We start from the raw sequence: 22,731 nt of genomic DNA, 5'->3' as shown, positions 1-22,731 counted from the left end.
ATTCGCAATCGTTGCGTGTGTTCCTGCAATGTTCGCCACTAATACCCTCGTTCGCGGAACCATTCTTGCTCTTCAACAACAATTTTTTCGCAGTGTTTTTAATCGCACTTGTGGAGCCACTTGAATTAATATATTTTTTAAATGTGTGGCTCTTATTGTTGCCTCTACTCTTTGTTCTCGTTGTGATGAGGTGAGAGCTCTAGTGATCACAGCGTTATAATACTCCCATTCTATTGCGATCTCCTGCCTTCGTTTCGGAAACAAGAAAACAAACAGCAATATTTTCATTCGGCCACTGTTTTGTTTACACAATCTCACGGCGTTGAAAACGACGTCGGAAGCGATAGTTTTGCCGAAGCACTTGAAGGCTGTCACTTGGTCTCAACGACTGCTTGGTCTCAACGACTTGATCTCAACAATCACTTGGTCTCAACAACTGTACCCAGCGCAGCCTCGGGATTAGTTCGCCCGCGCTTCATGTAAGCGAGATTTCCTCACAGCCTAGCCAGCTTGGCATGGTTAACTATTTTTCCAGAATACAAACGTTGAAAGCAGCGTTTTTTCGCCGTCGCCATATGTATTGCTTTTTTTGTTCTATTTTGTATTCTGCAGGCTCTAGATGCGATACCGTTTCGAGCTCCTCTTGGAAACAACGTAGCGATGCCATTCTACGAAACTTGAGTCGAGATGACAGAAGTTGCACGAACAGGAGGACAAAGGCGCGTGTGCTTTTCACTTTCAGCAAGCGAGCGCGTCCCGTGCTACACCGTTGAAAGCCCGCCCGCGTGAAATAGAAAGCGAAACTGAGGTACAGGAAATAAATAAAAATGAAATAATATCTGCCTTTCCGTGAATCGCACTGAGTGGCGTAAGGCGAAGCTCATTACACGTCCATTGGAAAAGTGAGAGCTTCCACGTTACCGACTCTCTTGGCTGGCTTTTTATTGGTCCGCCTTTGGTGACCATATATATAAACGCACCTGTAGTCGATCCTGACGATACGTCGACGCCAGTTCATCGTTCAGAGAAGAATTCGTGTCGAAGCATCACATTTGCCGTTCTCGTGGGAACCGAAAATGGCCGAGCGTCGAGCTATGACCCGCAGCTTGCTACTCATTGGTAAGCATCCTTCTTTTAAGTGTCTCTAAATATTCTCTTGAAAATGCTGCCTACATGGCCGGTATAAAACACGCACCCTCTGAGCGAACAAACGAGCATTGTAGCCAATGTGCCACAGCGGAGACGTGGAGACAGTGAAGTTGTGCTTGGAAAACAGTTCGAGAGTTTTTTAGCAGGAACCGCATTGCGACAAAAAAAAAAGAATCACATGCCTGCCATGATGGGAGTCAGAATAGAGTGTAATCAAGCAAGACCTCGCTAAGATGGCCCAAAGCGCCTTGCTAGAAGGCACGCTAGTGCCATTTACTCTGTGCGTTTTGCATAAACAGCGTCAGTCTAATACGAAAGCTTTAATATAACAGAATACTAGAGTGACCTCACATGACACGAGAAATCTTTAGTTAGTACTGGTCTGCTCGGGAAATTCAGAGCTTTATCGTATTTCTTGAAACTACATCTCCATCGTTGCTTGTTTCCGAATGGTGGTGCCAAGAACGGTTTTTATAGACCACACAGAATGCTATCGAATTTTCCTTGACCGACAGCGTAACTAAAGGTGGTTGAGTTTCATTAGTGTAAGTAGCTGATAATATTTTCGCAGGTATATAGTCTACCTTTTATCACTGATTTTGTGGCACATAATGAAATTAACGAGATGTAACCTATAAACTTACACAAAAACCAATTTCCGTAATAATGCGTCAGGAATAATAGCGCAATTCACAACAACGTTTTGGTGTCCCACTCTTATATAAAAATAAACTATGTTCCACGCTCGCCTTCCTAGCTATTAGAGGCGCTGACTAACACTCCCAGACTTATATGCCCCATATATTCTCGATGAAGTCTACGGGAGGACGACTACCTCTGTAGCTCAGTAGATGCAGCGCCTCATTCGGAAACTGCAAGTTTGGCGCATGGCGGCTATTGCTTGTGTTAAAAAAAATAAAAAAACTAGTTTATTCATTTACATATGAGACCGTATGAATGCATTGAAAATACTCCTTTACTTTACAAGGTCTCATATGAAGGCGAATAAAATAAAATTTTGAAAGCACAACTTGTAGCCGTCATATACCAAACTTGCAACCTTCGAATGAGGCACTTTAAAAGGACTCATATGAAGGTGAAGAGATTAAAGTTTTTGACATTACAACTCACAGCCGTCATTGACCAAAACTGCAACTTCCGAATGAGGCGCTGCATCTACATCTACAGAAGTGGTCGTCCTCTCGTAGACTTCATCAATTAATGATGTGCATATATGTGAGGGAGCGTTCGTCAGCGCCACTGGCAGCTAAGATGGCGAGCGTGGAACACACTTTTTTTTAATACAAAGCTGTAACCGCCAGAATATCGGTATGAATCGCACTATTATTCCGGACGCCTGATTACCAAAATAAGTTTTTGTGTAAGTTTGTATATTACACTTAGTTAATTGCATTGTGTCAAATCAAATCTTCTTTAAAAGAAATTGAAAAAAAAAACAAGACCTTTCAGCGGAAGCGAAGATGTTTGGGGCCCTTTTTTTCAGATTTAGGTGCCTATTGGAAGAACCCAGGTAGTCGGAAATACGAAATCCCTCCGTTGCGGCATCTCTCATAACAATATCTTGGTTTTAGGACAATAAATCTCAAAAAAAATTATTAGAGAAAGGGTCTTCAGCAGCTTCTGTTTTCTTTGTTGTCACTACATTATATTATACATGTTTTGTTCGATACCGTTTAAAAACATTTCACTAGATGATGCTGAAGCTGCAGTGCACTCAATACAATATTGCTGGTGAAGTTGGAGCTCTCCGAAAAAAATAATCCCCATACTATTGCGTTCATTGTCCTTGTTGTTTGCGTTCCTTGAAACCTAAATGAAATATTTGCAGATTTTAAGATGCTTTACTCAATGGATACAGAGAGAGAGAGAGAGACAGAGAGGAAGGCTGGAAGGTTAATAAGAAAATAAGTTCCAGTTTGCTACCTTGTACTGGGGAAGGGCAGGGTAGCAGGGCACAGGGAAGTCCATGGTGCAATTTACCTATCTGCCGATTCTTGGCTATTTCCGCATTGTCAAGAAAACACCTCAGAATCACTTGAAAAACAATCAGCGTTGCTCAAATGTTACCCTCAGCGTAAATTGTGCTACTTTAAAAAACTAGCAATGTATAATGCACATCCCTATCGTATATCACCAGAAAAAAGCATGCTGGAGGCCTTCACTCGCATAGAAAGGACCACTTACGTCATCTCAATCAGTGGGCGACCAATTTCGTACGCCAGAAGCCACCGGTTTCTAGGCATCATTAGTGATAGGGACCTCTGTTGGAGTCCGCATGTGGCCTTTATGAAGAAGCGCCTGACCACTATTTCCTGATTGTTCAAGTTCCCGGCAGGAAAGACGTGGGGGATGTCAGTAGGCGCAATTATGGAACTTCACCGAGCCCTGTTTCTCGGTTTCCTGAGATATAGCTTGCCCGTGCTAAGCAATACCTGCAAGACCAATGTTCGTGTTCTACAGGCAGTTCAAGCCCAAGCACTGAGAGTGTGCCTTAATCTGCCCAGTTGTACGTCAACAAGGCAACAATTGCAATTGCTGGTGACTATCCACTTGCTAGGGACAGACGCTACACCACATCATGTGCATCTGTCCGTTTTATGAAATCCAGAAACAGTCACTGGCGTCCGTTCTTGCGTGCACTGACAAAAAAGCACTGTTGAAATTCCTACGCAACATGGGCTTAAACAAGCGGCTGTAACAGCACAGCAATGTCACACACCGTGAAAGACAAGACTGGACTATGACTGAGTGTGCGCGCGTGTGCTGCTTAATGTGCTGTGTCTATTTCTCTTCTCTCTCTCCTCTCTATTTTTTCTTCTCCCCATTCCCCTCCCATGCGCAGGGTAGCAAACCGGCTACCTATAGACTGTTTAACCTCCCTGCCATTTTTTTCCTTATATTTTCCCACCTTTTCCTATCGTAGATGATTTTTGATGGTACATTTTTGTTTTGAAAAATTCCGTACGCTGTGACGTACCAATGCATATGTTATGCGAACTATCTGGCTGCGCGTACCGATTTTTGCTTTAAGTTGTTTGTAAATGTCCCATGGCATTTGTTGCTGTGTTTGTTTGAACGGTATTGTATTCCTTAGTCGGCGTGCTCTTCCTCTCCTCGTTGAGATGACCTGCAGTGCCTACCTACTCCTTGCCTATAGGATAGAAGGCATGCAAAATATACGTATGCGTGCAAGTTCGCATTAACAAGTACCATAAAATGACCCACTCGAAGCGGTTTGGAAGATGAGTTCTTAAATAAAAAAATATTGATGGAGCCAAGGTTCTGGTTGGGGGGCTCGACGACAACAATCCCGGCGTTCGACGACAATCCCACTAAATTTTCATAGCACCCTGCGCTTGGTTGTTGTTTGTATATCAAGAAAAAATATGTCGCCATCATTTAAGATATCACAGAAACTTTCTTGTAAAAAACAGTAAATTAAATGAAAACCTAAACCTGTGATATATAAGGCAAATTAGCACGTCACAATCGAAGACGTATATTAAAGAAGTAGTGCTACACAAATGTCTCCGCGAGAAGACGACACTATTCAGTGGGTCATATCATTGCATAAACCTCAGTTCGGGCGAGCCGCGGGACACCTATATAGTTGGTCTCCTTGCATGCTCTTTTGCTAAATAGGAAGCACTTTGTGGGCCCAGACTGTAATGCACTGTCGCCACTTGGCGTAAAGCAGGCAGAAGTTCATATAAAAATGGCAAAAAAAACTAGTCAAGCGAGAAATAAAAAAGGAGAGAAATAAAGAGAAAAGAATAGGCATTAAAGTAAGAGTGAATATAAAGAAATAGTGAACTAAAGACAGAAAGCTGGAGAAGAGTAAAAGAAAGAAAGAGCAAACCAAATGGAAAAAAAAAAGAAGGCTGCCCATCTCCACACTTCCACAAGACTTGACACCATTAGTGCAGGGCTTACATAACTTTCCTTTACAATGTAAAAGAGCGCGAAAAACAAAAACAAACAAACATGTGAACACACCAAGAGACAACACGTCGGGTGCTTGTTCCGTATAGATGTTTTTTTACGCGCTATTTTACAATACATTAGCAACTATAGCTCAGCTTGTTGCATTAATTTTTTGCTACTTTCGTTCTTTGATTGGGCGTATGCAGCGCTCGTCGCCAAGTGCACGGCATTACCCCCCTCGTGTGACAAGTGCTACATCCGTTCTTTGGACAACTGCGCCGCTGGCCTGTTTTTGTTCGCCACGGGAAACAAGGTACCGGAAACGGACGCTGACCGGGAAGATTTCTGCAGGTACGTAACTTTTTTTTTTCATTATTGAAATGATCAAATAGAAGACCGTTGGTGCCATAACGGTAGCACCGGCTACTGCTTCTCACTTAGCAGACAAAATATGTCGTAAGAAAAAACAATAAGGGCATAAATGCAAGACAGTAAAACTATGTGAAAATACAAGACAGTGAAACATCACATGACAGTTCAGATACGTCTAATAGGTTCATATGTACAAAGTTCCACACAGACAAGGTAAATTCGCACATAGACAAATGATTACACAAATCAGACATACTATCTCAATATTACACATTTTCTATGGTATGAAGGAAAAGGCGGCATTCCATACAGTAGATGAATGTTGCTATAAAATATTTCAATCTTCTAGAAACTTCTTGAAGGCGACAGCTGCTTATTTCTCAAGACGTGCAGTTGACCATGGGCCTAGTATTTTTTTTTCACTCGGAAGGACCCCCTATATAAAGGTTGCAAACTTGCTCGTAATACATTTTTTTGTCCCATATTTTGGGCACTCCAGAAGCAGGTGATGTACACCTTCGTCAAGGTGGTGGCAGGAACAGTTTGTACTAGACGCACGCTGTATTCTGTGTAGGAAGTGTGGCGTAAACGCTGTACCAAGCCGTAAGCAGTCAACTAACATCTCAAATTTTCCAATTTACCGCAGCTCTGATAGAATCCTAAGTTTTAAGCAATGGTCAATAAGATATGTGTCCGTACTTTCCGACTTTTCACTGAACCTGTTGTCTTTGCTGACGCTACAGGCTATCTGTCGCAGGAGTAGATGGATTTCAATGTGTGAAATTTTGAGGGCAATTGTTTCATCGTTATTGTGGGCCCTATTTGATGTGGTGTCGGCTGCAGTGTGTCCTGGAATACTGCAGTGGCTTTATATTTATTGAAATTCGATCACGTGGTTCATTGTTGTTACTTTTGACTGTTATCATAGGGTCTCATATAAAAGCGAAGCTTTTAAAGAAGTTTTTACATCACTTTCAAGCGACGCTGCAGCGGACTGTGAATCGATAAATATGACTGATTTTCGTGCCACGTTTACTGATGTTATAAAGAGTAACGCAGATAGAATCACAAACAGTACCGCAGCACCAGAGGACGTCACGCGACATAATTTAGATGTCTTCTGTACTGCAAAGAGTGTAATGACAAACGCTGAAGAGAGGGATTTATCATCGTGTAATTTCTACCAATCATGTTACCTCAAGTACGGGGCGAATGCTTCTGTATGCACTTCAAAGCAGCGTAGATAGGAGCACTATTTATACGTATATACCAAGCCTTTTGAAAAGTGTTAAACCAGCGCCGCAACGCGGATATTGATGACACAGCGAAGCTGGTATCCTTTTCTTCAACAGGCTATCGCATTCATATATCTTGTGAGCCTTTCAGATGCGTCTTGCCTAGCTCCTAATTGAAGATCCTTTGTTAAGCTTTGAGGTGGTAGTATAACCACCACTTATCATAACCACGAAGTATCACGCGATAGGGGTGTGACTGTGGTAACGCACACGCCATTTGTTGGGCTGAGTTGTTCCTTTTCAGTGGAGGTGACGAAGACTCGCGCATGATTTCGTAGCACATGTGCATCTATGATAATGACAGCTTTCGGACAGGCCACACAGATTTCTGTGGCAGATACCCGTTAGTTAAGCTCACTGCTGCCTTCATATTTAATGGAGCAGTTCTGAGTATTTGGTTTGACTCAATGTATGTAACACACACCTGTGTCACCATGGATCTCCGACATAAAACACTCGACGAAAGAAGATTAAATTTTTTTAGGGGCGAAGCTCCTTATAGCGACACCCAATCGTCCCTCGTAGTAGTAGTACTAGTGTGTAACCAGTCTTACATTTTGACCTTCAAGGTGGTGCCGGTGGGAGATATCTTCTGTGCGTTGTTGAACAATAAAAAAATCGCAGCGTGCGCGTTAACTAAAAGCCGAATTCTTCCATCTCTCATTTCCCATTTGCAGCCATTGGCATGTTCTAGTATGAAACGATAGTAGAAGTAGAAGTGTTAAAAGCTGACTCCTGCTGTCTCTCATTTCCAGTAGCAGCCATTGTTTAACTACAATGTAGTGCCTGGTGAGATTTCTCCTGTGCGTGATTAAACAAAAAATTGCCCGCAGCTTCCCTCGGGGGAACACTGAGGAGGATGCGGAGCATATAATTGGTTAACGGGGTGTTAAAGTGCGACTTACTTGGGTCGATGGATAAATTGGTTAACGTGGTTGTGAAATGGGGTGTTAAATTGCGACTTACTTGGGTCGATGGCTAAATTGGTTAACGTGGTTGTAGGAGGGGGTGTTAAATGAGTGAACACGTACACACGTATGCGAAAGGACGGCGCTGGTCGAAGGGACGTCGATCATTGTGTTTGTGGATTCGTTGGAATTCATGTCACCGCGACCTTGGACGTCGACGCGCCGTACAAACCAACCGACGAGCGGCAACTGAGCGAGCGAGCGCCGACCTTGAGTATATATACAGCGCTACGGCGCATGCACTGTCAGCTGTTGAATGTTCTCGAAGGAGAAGCGCGCGCGCGGCACAGATGGCGACGGCGCGACGGCGCATGCGCTGTCAGCTGTCGAATGTTCTCGAAGGAGAAGCGCGCGCGGCACAGATGGTGGGCGACGGCGCGACGGCGCATGCGCGCGCGTCAGCTGTCGGATGTTCGAAAAGCGGTGCGGACGGCGCGGACGGCGCACTACAAGGCGAGTGTATAAGATGCTTCCGCATCTAATAAAAATTTTTTGTTCGAAACGCCGTTGATTGATGAAGTAAACCAACGGAAGACGTCAGATGTTTTCTAAAAGGACAACGAAAAGACGCCAGATGTTTCTTAAGCGAAACTAAAAAGAAGACGCCAGCTGCTTAACGAAAGACGCCAGGGGTTTTCTAAAGCAATGGTTTTATAATCAAAAGCATATTGATACAGGTTTGTAAGTGTCGATGCTCGTTGCCGTCGGTGTGTGCTCGTATGGATAAGGATGCCGAAAGGTGGGCGCGCCGGGCAGTGGCGGCGTGGGCTCTCAGACAGGACCCTGAAGTGAGAGCACGCGAGGCCGAAGCGCGCCGGGAAGCTGCGCGACGTCGCCGCCAAGATTCTGCTGTACGGCAACAAGAAGCCGCATCAGCAAGGCAGCGTCGGCAAGATTCCGCCGTACGTGAACAAGATGCTGCAGCGGCACGTCAGCGTCAGCAGGATACTCTCGTACGGGAACGAGAGGCCGAGGCACACAAACGCGTCGCGAAGCAGATCTTGAAAACGTTCGTCAATAGAAAGCGGCGAGGCGAGGAAGCGCGCATATCGCCTGGCGAAAACAGACGAAAATTTCATGGTATTGCTTCCAGGAGCTTCGCCCAATCTCATCGTCATTCACCTCGTGGATTTGCCGTCAATTTGTTTAACCCTCCTTGCACTCGACCAAGAACAGGTTTGCTGTTAAAAAAATGTGCGAGCTGTTCCACCCTGTGAAAATCATGACCAGCGACGCTGCTTAGCATATGGCACAGGGGTGGCACAAAATTTCAATCCATAGCTGACCACAGCTAGGAACTAAATTTTAAATGAGTCCTAAGAATGTCCATTCTGACTTTATCGTACGCACCTTTAAAGTTAGGCATTTCAGCAGCAATGCACTTTCCTTTTTTAGATGCGGAAGCATCTTATACTCGCGCCTTGTAGTGCGCCGTCCGCGCCGTCCGCACCGCTTCTCGAACATTCGACAGCTGACGCGCGCGCATGCGCCGTCGCCCACCATCTGTGCCGCGCGCGCTTCTCCTTCGAGAACATTCGACAGCTGACAGCGCATGTGCTGTCGCGCCGTCGCCATCTGTGCCGCGCGCGCGCTTCTCCTTCGAGAACATTCGACAGCTGACAGCGCATGCGCCGTCGCGCTGTATATATACTCAAGGTCGGCGCTCGCTCGCTCAGTTGCCGCTCGTCCGTTGGTTTGTACTCACTCTTTACTTTACCGACCACAAAGCCATCGTCCTCAAAGTTCGTCGCAATAAATAAAACACCGCCCTTTCGCATACGTGCCGTACGTGTTCACTCATTTAACACCCCATTTCACAACCACGTTAACCAATTTAGCCATCGACCCAAGTAAGTCGCAATTTAACACCCGTTAACCAATTACATGCTTCCGCATCCTCCTCAGTGTTCCCCCGAGGGAAGCTGCGGGCAATTTTTTTTTTCACGAATTCTCCTTCAGGCGAAATGCAATGTCTTGCCAATCTTGCCTATTGCTCTTGACGCTTCGAGCGTGGTCTTAACCGGTATTTACCGCACATGTTTTTAACAAGCCTGCTAGCAGTTGTGCTTTTCGTCTCATTATGTTGCCCTCAACTTTTTGTTGACACTGAACCCAGCCACATGCAGCTTCGCTGTAGAAATAAACGTTTATTTTCTCATGATCATATTTGCGCAAATGCGGTTCACGCCGCACTGCGCATCACCCTTGGACACCAGCCATTTCCGAGAAAATGTAATAGAAGCGTTGTTCCGTGAATTCAACAGATATTCCCATTCTTGTTGTGATCAAACAGGATTTTCAATAGACATGCTGGCGTCTAATCTATCCCGACGCATGACTGAAAATAGGGAAGCCATGGTCCCCCCCCCCCCACCCCTCGTTTGTCTAGGCAACTTTTCATTTGTCAACCTTAAAACAGTGATATTACTCTAAGGGCCCAGCCCTTGTGTTTACAGCTTACACCCAGCGAGCTCAACTTGGCCGTTTCCTGGTCAAATAGTCCTCAAAGCACGGTCCTTCTTTTACTATTTTTCTTTTAGTAGGCATGAAGTTGAAGGAAAACTTTATTAGAGTATAAATTAACGATACTCACCTCTGTAGGTTATTTCACCAGAAACAACAATCTTCTTATTTATGATTACCTTGCGCGGGTTTTCTCCTAAATTCAACAGAGTGCGTGCGTGCCTAGTCCGGCGATAGAGGTGGCTACCTACAACGACGACGATTACTATATACATCGCGAAAGCACGACTTACGGCTTAAAGGGGTACTGACACAAAATTTCGGGGCCGAGAAATCCTGTGGGGCCAATTCTCGTGAACATTCGCATACCATCTGCAAGATATCAACAGCGAATATAGCAATTGAAAGGTATTTTAAATTAATTTTGAAGTTTGCGTGAGCGACCGACTCTATAGCGCTATAGACACCCTCGGAGGTGACCCCGAAAAGACCCCCAACTTCCCTCACGTCACCATGCTGCGGTCAATAAAACAAATTATGATGACGTCATAGTCGCCATTTTTCTTTTGCCGAGTTAGTTCCCGAAGTATATATTTCTTGGTGGCACACGCTTAGAAAGTTTAGTGTTTGGCGACATTCCAGTACCGTTTACTATTCGAAAGTAATTCTAGTTGCGGATCGTGCGGAAGTGCGTCGCAGTTCCTTATGCTGACGTGGTCAAGAGCTGCCCACGCTAGGTGGTGACAGTTCACCTAGTTTTTGCAATTTTCTGAAACCGAAACTCAAACTGGTCGATAATGAGGGGTCTGTAATTATTTATCTTTTGCGTGCTGCAGCAAACACTGGGTCGTGTCAAGACTAACAGCCCTACAGCAACGCATTGCAGCAGAAAAACGCGAGGCCAAATTTTTTTGTGTCAGTACCCCTTCAAGGAGCTTCGCCCCTGAAACGCGACGTGCAGTGAACCGTGCCATTTACTGCTCGGTGTAACAGACAAAAAACGTTCTTTTAACGCTGGGTTCTCACAATATAGTTTCATACAATAATACATAGAGGGGAATCTGGCACTAGTGTCAACGCGGGATTCTTCAGTGGCGCTTGTACCCCTATAGGAATTATGGGAAGTACAGGCTTCGGATCTGCTTCGAATGAATCACGTTTTTGCGATTCACAACGCTTTTGGTGAGTGTAAAGCAAAGTGATATGAAGGTATGTTTAATTGAAACTTGTTTCATTTCATTTTATGCAAAGTTTATTGCAAAACGTTTTTGTGTCTAGGCCGTAAATGTGAAACCTGGACAAATGTAACCATCAGAATATGCATTGCTCTGCCATTGCGTTTCTGATTTGGCATCAAGGTATAATGAATTATTCTTTCCAATATTTCAAAATAAACATCGTTGTTTTGCCCTAAAAAGTATGCAATATCTATTTATAGAAATAACAGAACAGTATTAGGTGAGAAATGCTTGACGTTTTGTCGGCTGCGATGCCAGGTGCATCTGTTCAAGTGGTCTGCCCCCAGCGCACCTCTTGTGTTGTTGTAAAGTCGAGTAAAAAAAGCGTGGCGGTGCAACTACTTCACGTCAGCGTCGTTTTGCAGTTGATTTCACCGAGTTTTGGCAAGACGCCTTAACAACAATGTGAACTCAATGTAATATCCTGTACTAGCATGGGACCCTACATCTATGTGCAGCGGTGAGTAAGTGACGCATCTCTTAAACTGTCAAACACTACTTATACAGCTCCAGCATTGCAGTAAATTGAGAGGCCTAGCAGTTTTCAGCTTCTTTGAACAACAAAGGTGCAGCTACAGTCCTTTACACCCACCCCCTTGCCCACTCTACGCAAAGAACGAAACTGAAACTGTAGAAAAAGATCCGTAGAACGTTCACTGGTAAATGCGATCCAGTTCGAAGCCTGTACTTCCCATAATTACAATGTGGGTACACGAATGCGCCGCCAGATTCTCCTTTAGGCGCTATTGTATGAAACTCTACATTTATCACGCACGAAACGCCGTTAGGGATGCTACGCGATTCCTTCGCATTTCCTCACGATTCCCTTCGGAGAGGCGGAACTTTTTTTTTCATTGGATATTAAATTAACCATCCAGCCCACTTGGTCCCTGGATAGTCTCAATTTTGTGCCTTTGACGAATAAAACACCCAAGCACGCGGATTTCATCAGCTTCGGGTTGCTTTCAGGTGCAGCCAAATCTGAGTACACGGGCCTACAATATTTCCGCCTCTACCGGAAAAACAGCCCCCACAGCTGGGATTTGATCCCGCGACCGGCTGGTCAGCAGCCGAGTACCTTAGTCACTAGACCACCGTGGCGGGGCCCGAGGGACGGCTTTCAGCCCTCCCATAGTAGACTACCTTGTACTTTAAGTCGTCGAACATTTTTCTAAACACAGCATACCGATCAAGAAGATTTTACGGTATGGCTTTTTGCACTCTTATGGTAGAATAACAAGTACTCTTAATCGTCAAACACTTTTGCTATATACACAATTTAGAACGCGTGATGTACACCTAGAAGGGCCGGTGCGTGATAGCAAAATTTAAGGAAAGTATGATATTACAGAAACAAGCGTGTTGAGAGGACTCGCCAATGTCAATGTTGTTACTGGACTGGACGTCACCTCTAGTGTCATCTTACCATATAAAAATTTCGTGGGAGAGCTTTTCCTGTTATTGCGACACACACACACACACACGCACACACACACACACACACACGCACGCACACACACACACACACACACACACACACACACACACACACACACACACACACACACACACACACACACACACACACACGCACGCACACGAACACGCACACACACAGATAGAGAGAGCGAGATGCTTATTTACAGAAAAGCAGAGTGGTCGGCGGGAGCGATAACATGCTCTAGCCTGCTACTCTACACCGAGGGAGGGCAGATGGGAGGAAAAAGTGTAATCAATGACAATGGTTAAGTAGAAAGGTGAGTGTATAAAGTCCTTTCAAATTGAGAAAATTTTATGGCTATCGGCGTCAGTATCAGTGGTGGTGATTGTATCTTAAGAATTGACGTTGTCTGCGAACAAAACATTTGAGAAAGATACAAATTAAAAGTTGGCCGCGTATCTGCATGTAAATCTGCAAATGTCGTACGACAGTCTTGCGTGTGGAGAGAGTGAACAAAACATTTATTTGATGTTCTGCGCAAAAAAATTGCCCGCAGCTTCCCTCGGGGGAACACTGAGGAGGATGCGGACCATATAATTGGTTAACGGGGTGTTAAAGTGCGACTTACTTGGGTCGATGGCTAAATTGGTTAACGTGGTTGTGAAATGGGGTGTTAAATTGCGACTTACTTGGGTCGATGGCTAAATTGGTTAACGTGGTTGTAGGAGGGGGTGTTAAATGAGTGAACACGTACACACGTATGCGAAAGGGCGGCGCTGGTCGAAGGGACGTCGATCATTGTGTTTGTGGATTCGTTGGAATTCATTTCACCGCGACCTTGGACGTCGACGCGCCGTACAAACCAACCGACGAGCGGCAACTGAGCGAGCGAGCACCGACCTTGAGTATATATACAGCGCGACGGCGCATGCACTGTCAGCTGTTGAATGTTCTCGAAGCGCGACGCCACATGCGCGTCCACTGGAGAATCAGGAGAATTGTAGATGTCGAACGCGGTGTGTAGAGGAGGAAGGGTGCACAGATGGTGGAGGAGTGAAGCGCGCGCGGTGTGTAGAGGATGAAGGGATGCACAGATGGTGGAAGAGTGGGCGACGGCGCATGCGCGCGCGTCAGCTGTCGAATGTTCGAGAAGCGGTGCGGACGGCGTGGACGGCACACTACAAGGCGCGAGTATAAGATGCTTCCGCATCTAAAAATCGGTGGATGGTATTCTGGAGGCACTGCGTTAGAGTGCCTCGAGCGTGCAGTGGAGGCGAACGAGCGCACCAAGTCACGTCACAAGTGAGACATGAGCGCCATCTGGCTGTTTTCTCGGAAAGCGAAGCGCGTGGCTTTGGGACGGGTGTGTGCGCCCGTCTCCTAGGTGATAAGGTGTAGAACGCAAGGTGACCGGTAGGTGCCACCACCGTCTCGTCTTAGCAAAGCGTTAGAAAGACTCGCCTTTCCGTGCAAGCTTTGCATGGTCAGCGGCGCGTGATAAGCGCTACGGTATTTAAAATCACTTACGTATGGCTTTTCTAGTAAAATACGCACATGCAGAATATATACGTGTTGTTATGCTGCCCCAGATATGCGCAATAATTGCTTTTTAATTAACAATTGCACAAGTATGAACGCTAAACCTTGAGCAACATTGGTGGGTGCTGTGGATGGGATCGGCCGTTTCAAGTGCCTGGTGCCATTAAGAGTGGACAAACAGAAAAATGTTCAGACAGACATACCAAAACGTTTGCGCTGAAGGTCCCCAAGAAAGACTATCGTCTTTAAAAATGGCAGATCCTGCGTACAGTGGGAATCGATGACATGCGAAACACTAATGAAGGTCGTTATGTCATTGAAATCAGCCCAACGTTACGAGGTGAACGTTGTACCTTACTTGACATACATGACATGATTATCATGTTTAGACATGCCAGTTACTTTCGTCGTCTATTCACGCACGTGATACCAAGTTTGGTATATGTGGAACTAGCAAAACGGCCGCAAGCGCGCTATGAGCATAGCATATAGTAATGTTTTAAATCACATACATGTGATGATTAGCGTGTTTAGACGTCGTCCATTCGCGTCAAGTCATACCCCATTTCGTACATGTGAAGCTAGCGAAACGGCCATGAGCGCATCATAAGCGTGCTATGCTGTCATGCACTTACATGACACACATGTAATGATTATCATGTTTTAACTAGTCGTATACCTTCGTCATCTATTGACGACACGTAACACCAAATATGATATATGCGAAGCTCGCGAAACGACCGCGAGCGCATTATGAGCGTAGCATGTAATCATGCTTTACATGACACGCATGCCATGATTATCATGTTCGGACGTGCAATTTACCTTCTTCGTCCGTACGTGACACGTAATACCAAGTTTTGTATATGTGAAGCTAGCGAAACGGTCGCGAGAGCATGGCATGTAATGTTCATACATGACGTGCATATCATGATTATCATGTTTGCACCAGTTACCTTTGTCACCAATTTACGTCACGTAATACCAAATTTGGTATATATGAAGCCAGCGAAGTGACCGCGACAGCGCCATGAGCGTGGCGTCTAGTCGTGACTTGTATAACAGGCATGTCATGATTTCCATGTTTGGGTCTGTCACTAATTTCCGCCATGCAGCCATGTCATACCATACCAGTTTCGCAGCATGTCATGGGAACGAAACCACTGTAAGAGCAGCAAGACAATGAAATGTAAGCCACGACATTCATGACATACGTGTCATAATTTTCATGTTATGACCAGTCACTTATGCTCGCCCTACCGTCATGTTTTTGCATACCAATTTTGGTAACTTTATCATTGTCGAAACGGCCAGGAAAGCTAGAAGTCATAGGCGGCTAGATAAATAGATAGATAGGTACGCTCTTAGTCGCCGAAGTTCGCTGAGCAGTGCATAACTTAAAAGCATTTCACTCGAGTTGGAACCTAGTGCAGGCTCGCTGCGTCATAATAAGACATCTATGCTATTGCTTGAAGCTGCTTCGAAGAAAAAAAAATTAGCAGCTCCCACGTACAGGGGGAATCGAGGATATGCGAAGCACAAATGAGGAAGGGTGATAGGTTTCTTTAAAATCAGCACACCGTTAAGAGGTGGAGGTATATTATGCCGTACATAACTTCCATGGCATGATTATCATGTTTGGGCGTTTCATTCACGTTCGTCGTTTATTAACGTCACCTGATGACCAACTTTGGTATAGCTAGCGTAACGGCCGTGAGCATGCTATGAGCGTAGCATGAAGCCAAGTTTTACATGAAATCCATATTATGATGATCATATTTGGACGTGTCATTTACCTTCGTAGTCTATTCACTTCCCGTGACACCAAATTTGGTACGTGTGGCGCGACGGCGGCGAGTGTGTCATGAAGGGCCCAATATACTCCGACGCAACGTTGACGCACGCGCAGGTTGGGCGCAGCGACGCCACGCTAGCAAAATGCGAGCACTCTCTAGTGTGACGCCAGGCGCGACCGGCGCGACCAGCGTCTGTCAGCGCGGCCCGTTGGCAACCAGCGTGAAATGCGACATGCTACATTTCACGCCGACGACGTTACTTAGACAGCACCGCGTCTGCCTCTCTTCGTGACGGAGGGACGTCGTGTGCGCTCAAACGCGCATGCGTCAATAGAGAGTTTTAGTACTGCGGAAAAGTGCTACGTACGCATCACGCAAGCGCCTTGCGTTACGTGGAGTCGTTTGCCACTAATCGCCTTTTAGTACGCCGTAGTACCCGCGTACGTAACGAGCGTGAAGCGTGTTGCGCCATCTGGTATATCAGAATAGAAGCACGTGTTGTTGACAGCCAACGTGAGCCAATGCAAGTGTTATAGCCAGATTATGGCCATATTTTAAGCCACAGAGACGGTCGGTGCTTGCCTTCGATGTCACCATTTTGCAAAACGAAGTCTCGCGCTGTCGCGAACTTGTTCGAGAGCGTCGCGATCACCTCATACGTACGCACGCACGCATCTCATGCGTGCGTACGTAGCGGCTGCGTACGTAATGCGATACGTGTGCGTTGCGGTCTGCGCATGCGCACTACGCAGAATGTGGCGTCCTTACGTACGCAACGCCGCCACGTACGCAACGTACGCAGTACTAAAACTCTCTAATGCAACGCAGCGTGGCGCGTACCTGCAAGTATACGGCATACAGATCCACAATGAAGGTCAGTGGGCAGATCCACCGATCTCTACTAGGGGGATATCGGCACCTGGCCTGGCATCGCCGGCGTGACGCGATAAAACGAACGCCAGCGCGTACGCGCGCCGGCTCACGTCGAAGTGCATAGGCGCCTTGAGTGTGGCGTGTGTTAATGTTCTTACATGACACCCTTCTCAAGATTATCATGTTTCCACCAGTCACATGCCTTCGTCATTCATTCACGTGACGTAATTCCAAATTTTGGCATATGTGAAGGTAGCGAAACAGCCGCGAGTGCATCATGAGTGTGAGACGTAGTCATGTTGTTACATGACATGCATCTCATGATTATCATGTTTGCACCAGTCACATACCTTCGTCACCCATTTACGTACCGTAACACGAAATTCGGTATATGTGACGCTAGCGAAACGGCCGTGAGCGCATAATGAGTGTGGCATGTACTCACGTTGTTACATGACACGCATGTCATGATTTCCATGTTTGCGTCTGTCTATTGTGATGGCCATGCGATTATGCGATACCATGCCAGTTTTGCAACATGCATGCATGTCAACGAAACCACCGCATGAGCTGCAGAACCTTGAAATGTAAATCATGACATTAATGACATACATGTCATGATTTTCATGTTATGACTAGTCAAATATGTTCTCCATGCAGTCATGTTGTGCCACGCCAAGTGTCGTATTGATACAGTTATCGAAAGGGCCAGGAGAGCTAAAAGTCTTAGGCGGATAGATAGATAGATAGATAGATAGATAGATAGATAGATAGATAGATAGATAGATAGATAGATAGATACGCTCAACATCACCGAAGTTCGCTAAGAAATGCTTCGCAATAAAAAATCATGGTGGAGTGGGAACCTTACAGTAGGCATTCCCGAATAGTGTGAAACGGGCAAGGTGTCGAGCACAAGTTCGTTTTCTTGCGTCATCGTGAGCATCATGGGCATGACCTGAAAGCGAAGACAGGCCAGCAATAGACGAGCTGATGGACACGGGGCTTGGGTACGCTATCACGTACCACTTTTGAAACAGGAGCTCAAGTGTACTCTAAGTATAGTTTGTGTGTGTGTGCGTGTGTTGTTTTAACGCAATAGGCACCGTTCAGTCTAGTTTTCCAGTATGACTACAGTGCCAGAATACATAGCCTAGCGAATAAAAAAAAAAAAAAAACTTTGAGACGGCGTTGACGAAGATGGAACGTTACGTGCGCGCCCCGCGCCCTGCATTGGATTGGATTGGATTGTGGCCGGGATACACGGGGGATGAGCGCACGCGTCTGTTTCCTGCGTGCACCAAATGGCGAATGTCGTAGACTTTGAGACGGAGCAGTGTGAGTGACGCAGCTACCTCTGGTCAGTACGCGGTGGCTAAGGCGTTAAAGAGCTCGTTTAGCAGGAATTCTGGCGTTGGTGTCAGCGTGGGCGTCGTTGGCTGATAGCGAAAAAGAACCTTGTTCGGAACCGAGATGTTGAGAAAAATGCAAATAAAGTAATAAAATGTTTCGGGTTTGATAGAGGATTTAACTCAGGCCGTTTGCGTGGTAAGCTGTTGTTCTAACACACAGCTACGCGACTCCTTTAAAACAGTGTGAAATTGACTCCATCTTCTCAGAAATGCAGCAAAAAGAACAACCATATCCGTTACAAACACACGTATTCTGTATACGGGTGTCATAAAACAAGTTGTAATATTGCATTAATATTGTGTGGTACAAGCATACATTACTATCGAGAATCAAAACATGGGATTAACATAACGACTTCGTGGTTTACAGCCGGCAACCCTTCAGAAAAGGTGCAGGCATTAGGGCGCCCTATTCCCTGGCGACCACGTAGTGGTCCCTGGCGTCCCTGTGTCCCTAGCGTCCATTGCAAGTTCGAAATCACCTCTCGCGTATAATTGCTCGAGCTTCAAACCATGCTATCTGTTACACTGAATGCAGCCATTTGCGAACGTTTCTCTGACAAAAGCCACTTTAATCTATATCGAGTCCATTGCATTAAGCCACAATTTAAACTTCTCGAGTAGCCTCATGCAATAAAGAATCACAACATATCCACGCAGTGCATGATGATGCGTGGCGAAGCGTTCGTCAGTCTGTCCGTTTGTTCTTGCTTCCGTCCATCCATTCGACCATCCAACTGTGCGTCCGTCAGTGCGTCCATTCATGCGTTCACCCGTGTGTCCATCCGTCTGTCCGCGCGACTCTCCCTGCGTCCTTCCAAGCATCCATCCACGCATCTGTCCGTGCGTGCACCCGTGCGTCCGTCCGTTCATCTACTAAACAATCCAAGCACCGCTATCTCGCATATTTTCATCATATATTGGTCATATAGAAGTAACGCAATCCAGTAGACATTACAAGGACTGAACCAGAGTTGGCTACCTCCTCATCCTCCTACTACTACTGCATACATCGTTGACACACAACTTATGGCTTAAGGAGCTTCACCCCTAAAAAGTGTGCATCAACTGCTTGAAGTCCGCACTATGGAGAGGATTTTGCTATCGCGTTCAGATTTCAAAGGTCACGCTTAAGGATGCGCTATTTTTTTCATCTTCCTACTTGAGTGGACGATTTGTATGACTTCAATAATTAAATAAAATTTCTGTTGGTTATCTTCTGTCAAAAATTATTTTCTCTGCTCTGATTTTAACGAATTTCAATATCTGTGAAAAGGAGGAGCAGGCCATATACAAAAACCCTAACATCTGCTTACGCAACGTATAAAAAAACGCCTTGTTTATTCCTTGGTCTATCTGTTGCATTTCGCGAGTAGTATTTTATTACAAAAAAGCAAGACTAGCACATTAAGTGACCTATCTTCACAGTAAGCCAATCAAAATATAAAGAAAGATGAAAACGAAAAATAGCAGTCAACAGATCTGTATTGTTCGTTAGCTATTGTGTGATAGCAAGTACGCTTGCTGTAAGGAGGACAGCTTTCCCTGATTGCAAAACAAAATTAGGGGATTCTAAAACTTCACCTTTAAGAGTTAAACGCAACAGCGATATCATGTTCTTAGTGCGTACTTAAAAAAATTGCTATGTACCCATTACATGGCCTTAAGGGAATCGCCGCCGTACGTGTGTGCCTTTTGTAATGGGTTGTCAGCTTTAAACCACGAAAGCATTAGAATAACGACATGTTTTGAAGCCAACGGACTTGGTGTTTGTGCGCTCTTTCCTTTCCTCAGTGCTGGATAGCACACCGGTCATTGTAGAGTGGTTAACATCCCCGCATTTCCTTTACCTCCTGTTTGTGTTCTTCTTTCAATGGCAATGGGCGCTTGTCCATGTATTACTACTGCAAAATTTTGTGTTGTATTGTGAAGCATGTATGCAAGACGTGTGTATTTGTAAAGCAAGAAAGTTACTTTCACTGCATCTCTAAGCAGAGGAAGTTATTTTAACTGTATTCACAAGTATATACGTGGTTGCGTCGTCAAATATTTGTTTGCCACGCAAACGACCTGGGTGCGATCACCAGTCGGAACAGAACGACCCGGCTTAGATCCCCAATCTGACCCAGGATTTTATTCACATTGTTCTCGATTTTTCACTCACGCATAAGATGGTAATTTCTCGCTGAAAACTGACGATGCCCACGACTAATTTATACGAAACAAGCTGTTTAACGCTTTCGCGTCGAAACAATCGTTGAAAGTCTTCGTACCTCTTCAAACACACCGCACAACCACAGGCTTCCTGGTGGATCTTAGTTGCACTGCACGTGGACTACATTCTGTGATCGAAAACGCTTAAAAAAAAAACAAGATTGCCCGTAAAAACCACACTGCAATCGTCTTTTCAATCGTGTGGCGGGGTCGCGCAACGCAGGTCCCAGTCTGAGGCGCAGGTCTGGAGCCGTGATTACGTCCAGAGATGCACGAAAGGCATGACCCGGGGCTTTGCCGACGACTTTCTGGACGACATTAAGAAGGAGATCATGGAACGCTGCTTCAAGTCGAGCTCGTACCGTGACGGTGAGTGAACACCACCTTGAGAGGTGCGCTTTGCAAGTATACGGTGAACAAATAAATTGTACTGCGGCAGCAATGGATAGTGGGGGTGTGCCTTACGAAGAAGAAAACCTTTTCTACGGTGCTATCCTATGTGTTACTGCTCACTGCTCTGTCCTACCATCTGACGATTTCGTTACCTAGAACGTGTCTTCAGAAGGTTACTTTTTTACTTAATTAAATAAATAAATATTACTTGTTAGTTAATATTTTAAATGATGTCAACGAGCTAGCCCACTCCAAGGCACGATGCTTCACTTACCGCGCTGGGTCTTGTGCTTCTCAGACAGAGGAATCAGCCTCAACCTTCATTTTGGGGACATTTTGAATACCTTCAACGAGATCACAAAGCACTATAAATTAGGAGGTAGGTCCTTTCCATTGCCACACGAAAAGTTGTATAGGCCACAGGCAATCTTTCTTGGCATGCTTCAGACGGTAACATACCCAGCCTCGTAACCTATAGCCATTACTCCGACATTTCAGAACGTTGTCCAGACTGCCACAATCGCAGTGATTTTAGACACACCTACTACACACAACGAGATTACCAAGTATTTCTACATGGAGAGGCAGGCATTCCCAATGCCACATTCAAAACTCAATATAGCAGAGGCCGTCTCGTTGCGCTTACTTCAAACCCATTCGTACCCGTCGTTAGCATACCTAAATGCAATTTATCCTCACAAATTCCCCCGATGCCACCTGCGCCGCTTACGGGCAGACCGCTACGTTAGCACACATGCTCTGGGAGTGCGGGTCGCTTGGACCGACTTATAGCAAACCCGAGTGGGATGCGCTTCTGCACAGCCCAGAACTTCATGACCAAATCCTGGCCGTCCAGTGTGCCCGCGACAGGGCCATCAGGCTAGACCTGCCGGCCCCCGCGTGGGAGTAGCCGGGTGACGCGTGGCAAACTCAGCGTCTGCACTAGACAATAATAAAGTTGTTCTCACTCACTTTAACCACATGCTCTGGAGGTGCCCCTCTTTACAAAAAAATTGAGAATTTTCTGAAAATTTCTTTTATGTATAGCTCACGACTGTTGTTTTCATACAAAAACTCAAGGCTGTCAAGAAGGCACACGATGCGGCGGTGAGGCTAGGCCTCCCCTTCCCAAGATGGAGCAACCCGCGACCCCTATAAAACGGGGGTGGAATCCTTCAGGACCCCAATAAAAGTTTTTCATCCATACATCATCCATTCGTAATCAATATAGCTTCCGGAGCCTCTTAAGCAATCGTCTGGGACAACTTTAAGGCGAAAGTAATCTTGTTTTGCTTCTGAGTCGATTCAGTGATCACCTACACCATCTTGTGAAAGTTTTGTGCGCCTAACCTCGTTTCCTGCTGCCTCCAAGATGGGATGAATTGGAGGCCTTCTGGCCTCACACTGTTTTTCGTGGCCTCCGTGATAGGTATACGTTTCACCAAGCGACCACTTAATGTGTCGACGTCATCAAGTGATGTCACGTTATGACATACTGACGTCACAAATTTTCGTAACATGACACGTCGTGATGATGTCATCACACGATGGCGGTATTTCGCATTACTCGTGTGAAGGCTGCTGACGTGAACCGCCGACTTTCGTATTTGGGGAAGTATCGAAGGCTTTCGCC

At 45.6% G+C, this 22,731-nt stretch overlaps 1 protein-coding gene across 1 annotated transcript in view; it reads left to right on the top strand.

The window, feature by feature from the left end:
• Positions 1 to 1,020: 1,020 nt before the first annotated feature.
• The window catches only part of LOC119185816 (uncharacterized), a 34,628-nt gene continuing 12,917 nt past the window's right edge, over positions 1,021 to 22,731 (top strand). The window contains exons 1-3 of the mRNA XM_075884661.1: positions 1,021 to 1,119; positions 5,301 to 5,445; positions 20,929 to 21,074. Of these exons, the coding sequence (XP_075740776.1) occupies positions 1,077 to 1,119; positions 5,301 to 5,445; positions 20,929 to 21,074 (334 nt within the window). The 5' untranslated portion in view covers positions 1,021 to 1,076. The remainder of the gene's footprint in view (positions 1,120 to 5,300; positions 5,446 to 20,928; positions 21,075 to 22,731) is intronic.

This window comes from Rhipicephalus microplus, unplaced genomic scaffold (assembly GCF_043290135.1).
Source record: "Rhipicephalus microplus isolate Deutch F79 unplaced genomic scaffold, USDA_Rmic scaffold_42, whole genome shotgun sequence".
Taxonomy (NCBI): domain Eukaryota; kingdom Metazoa; phylum Arthropoda; class Arachnida; order Ixodida; family Ixodidae; genus Rhipicephalus; species Rhipicephalus microplus.
Note: the sequence above shows the minus strand (reverse complement) of the source record. Positions and strands in the feature narration are given on the sequence as shown.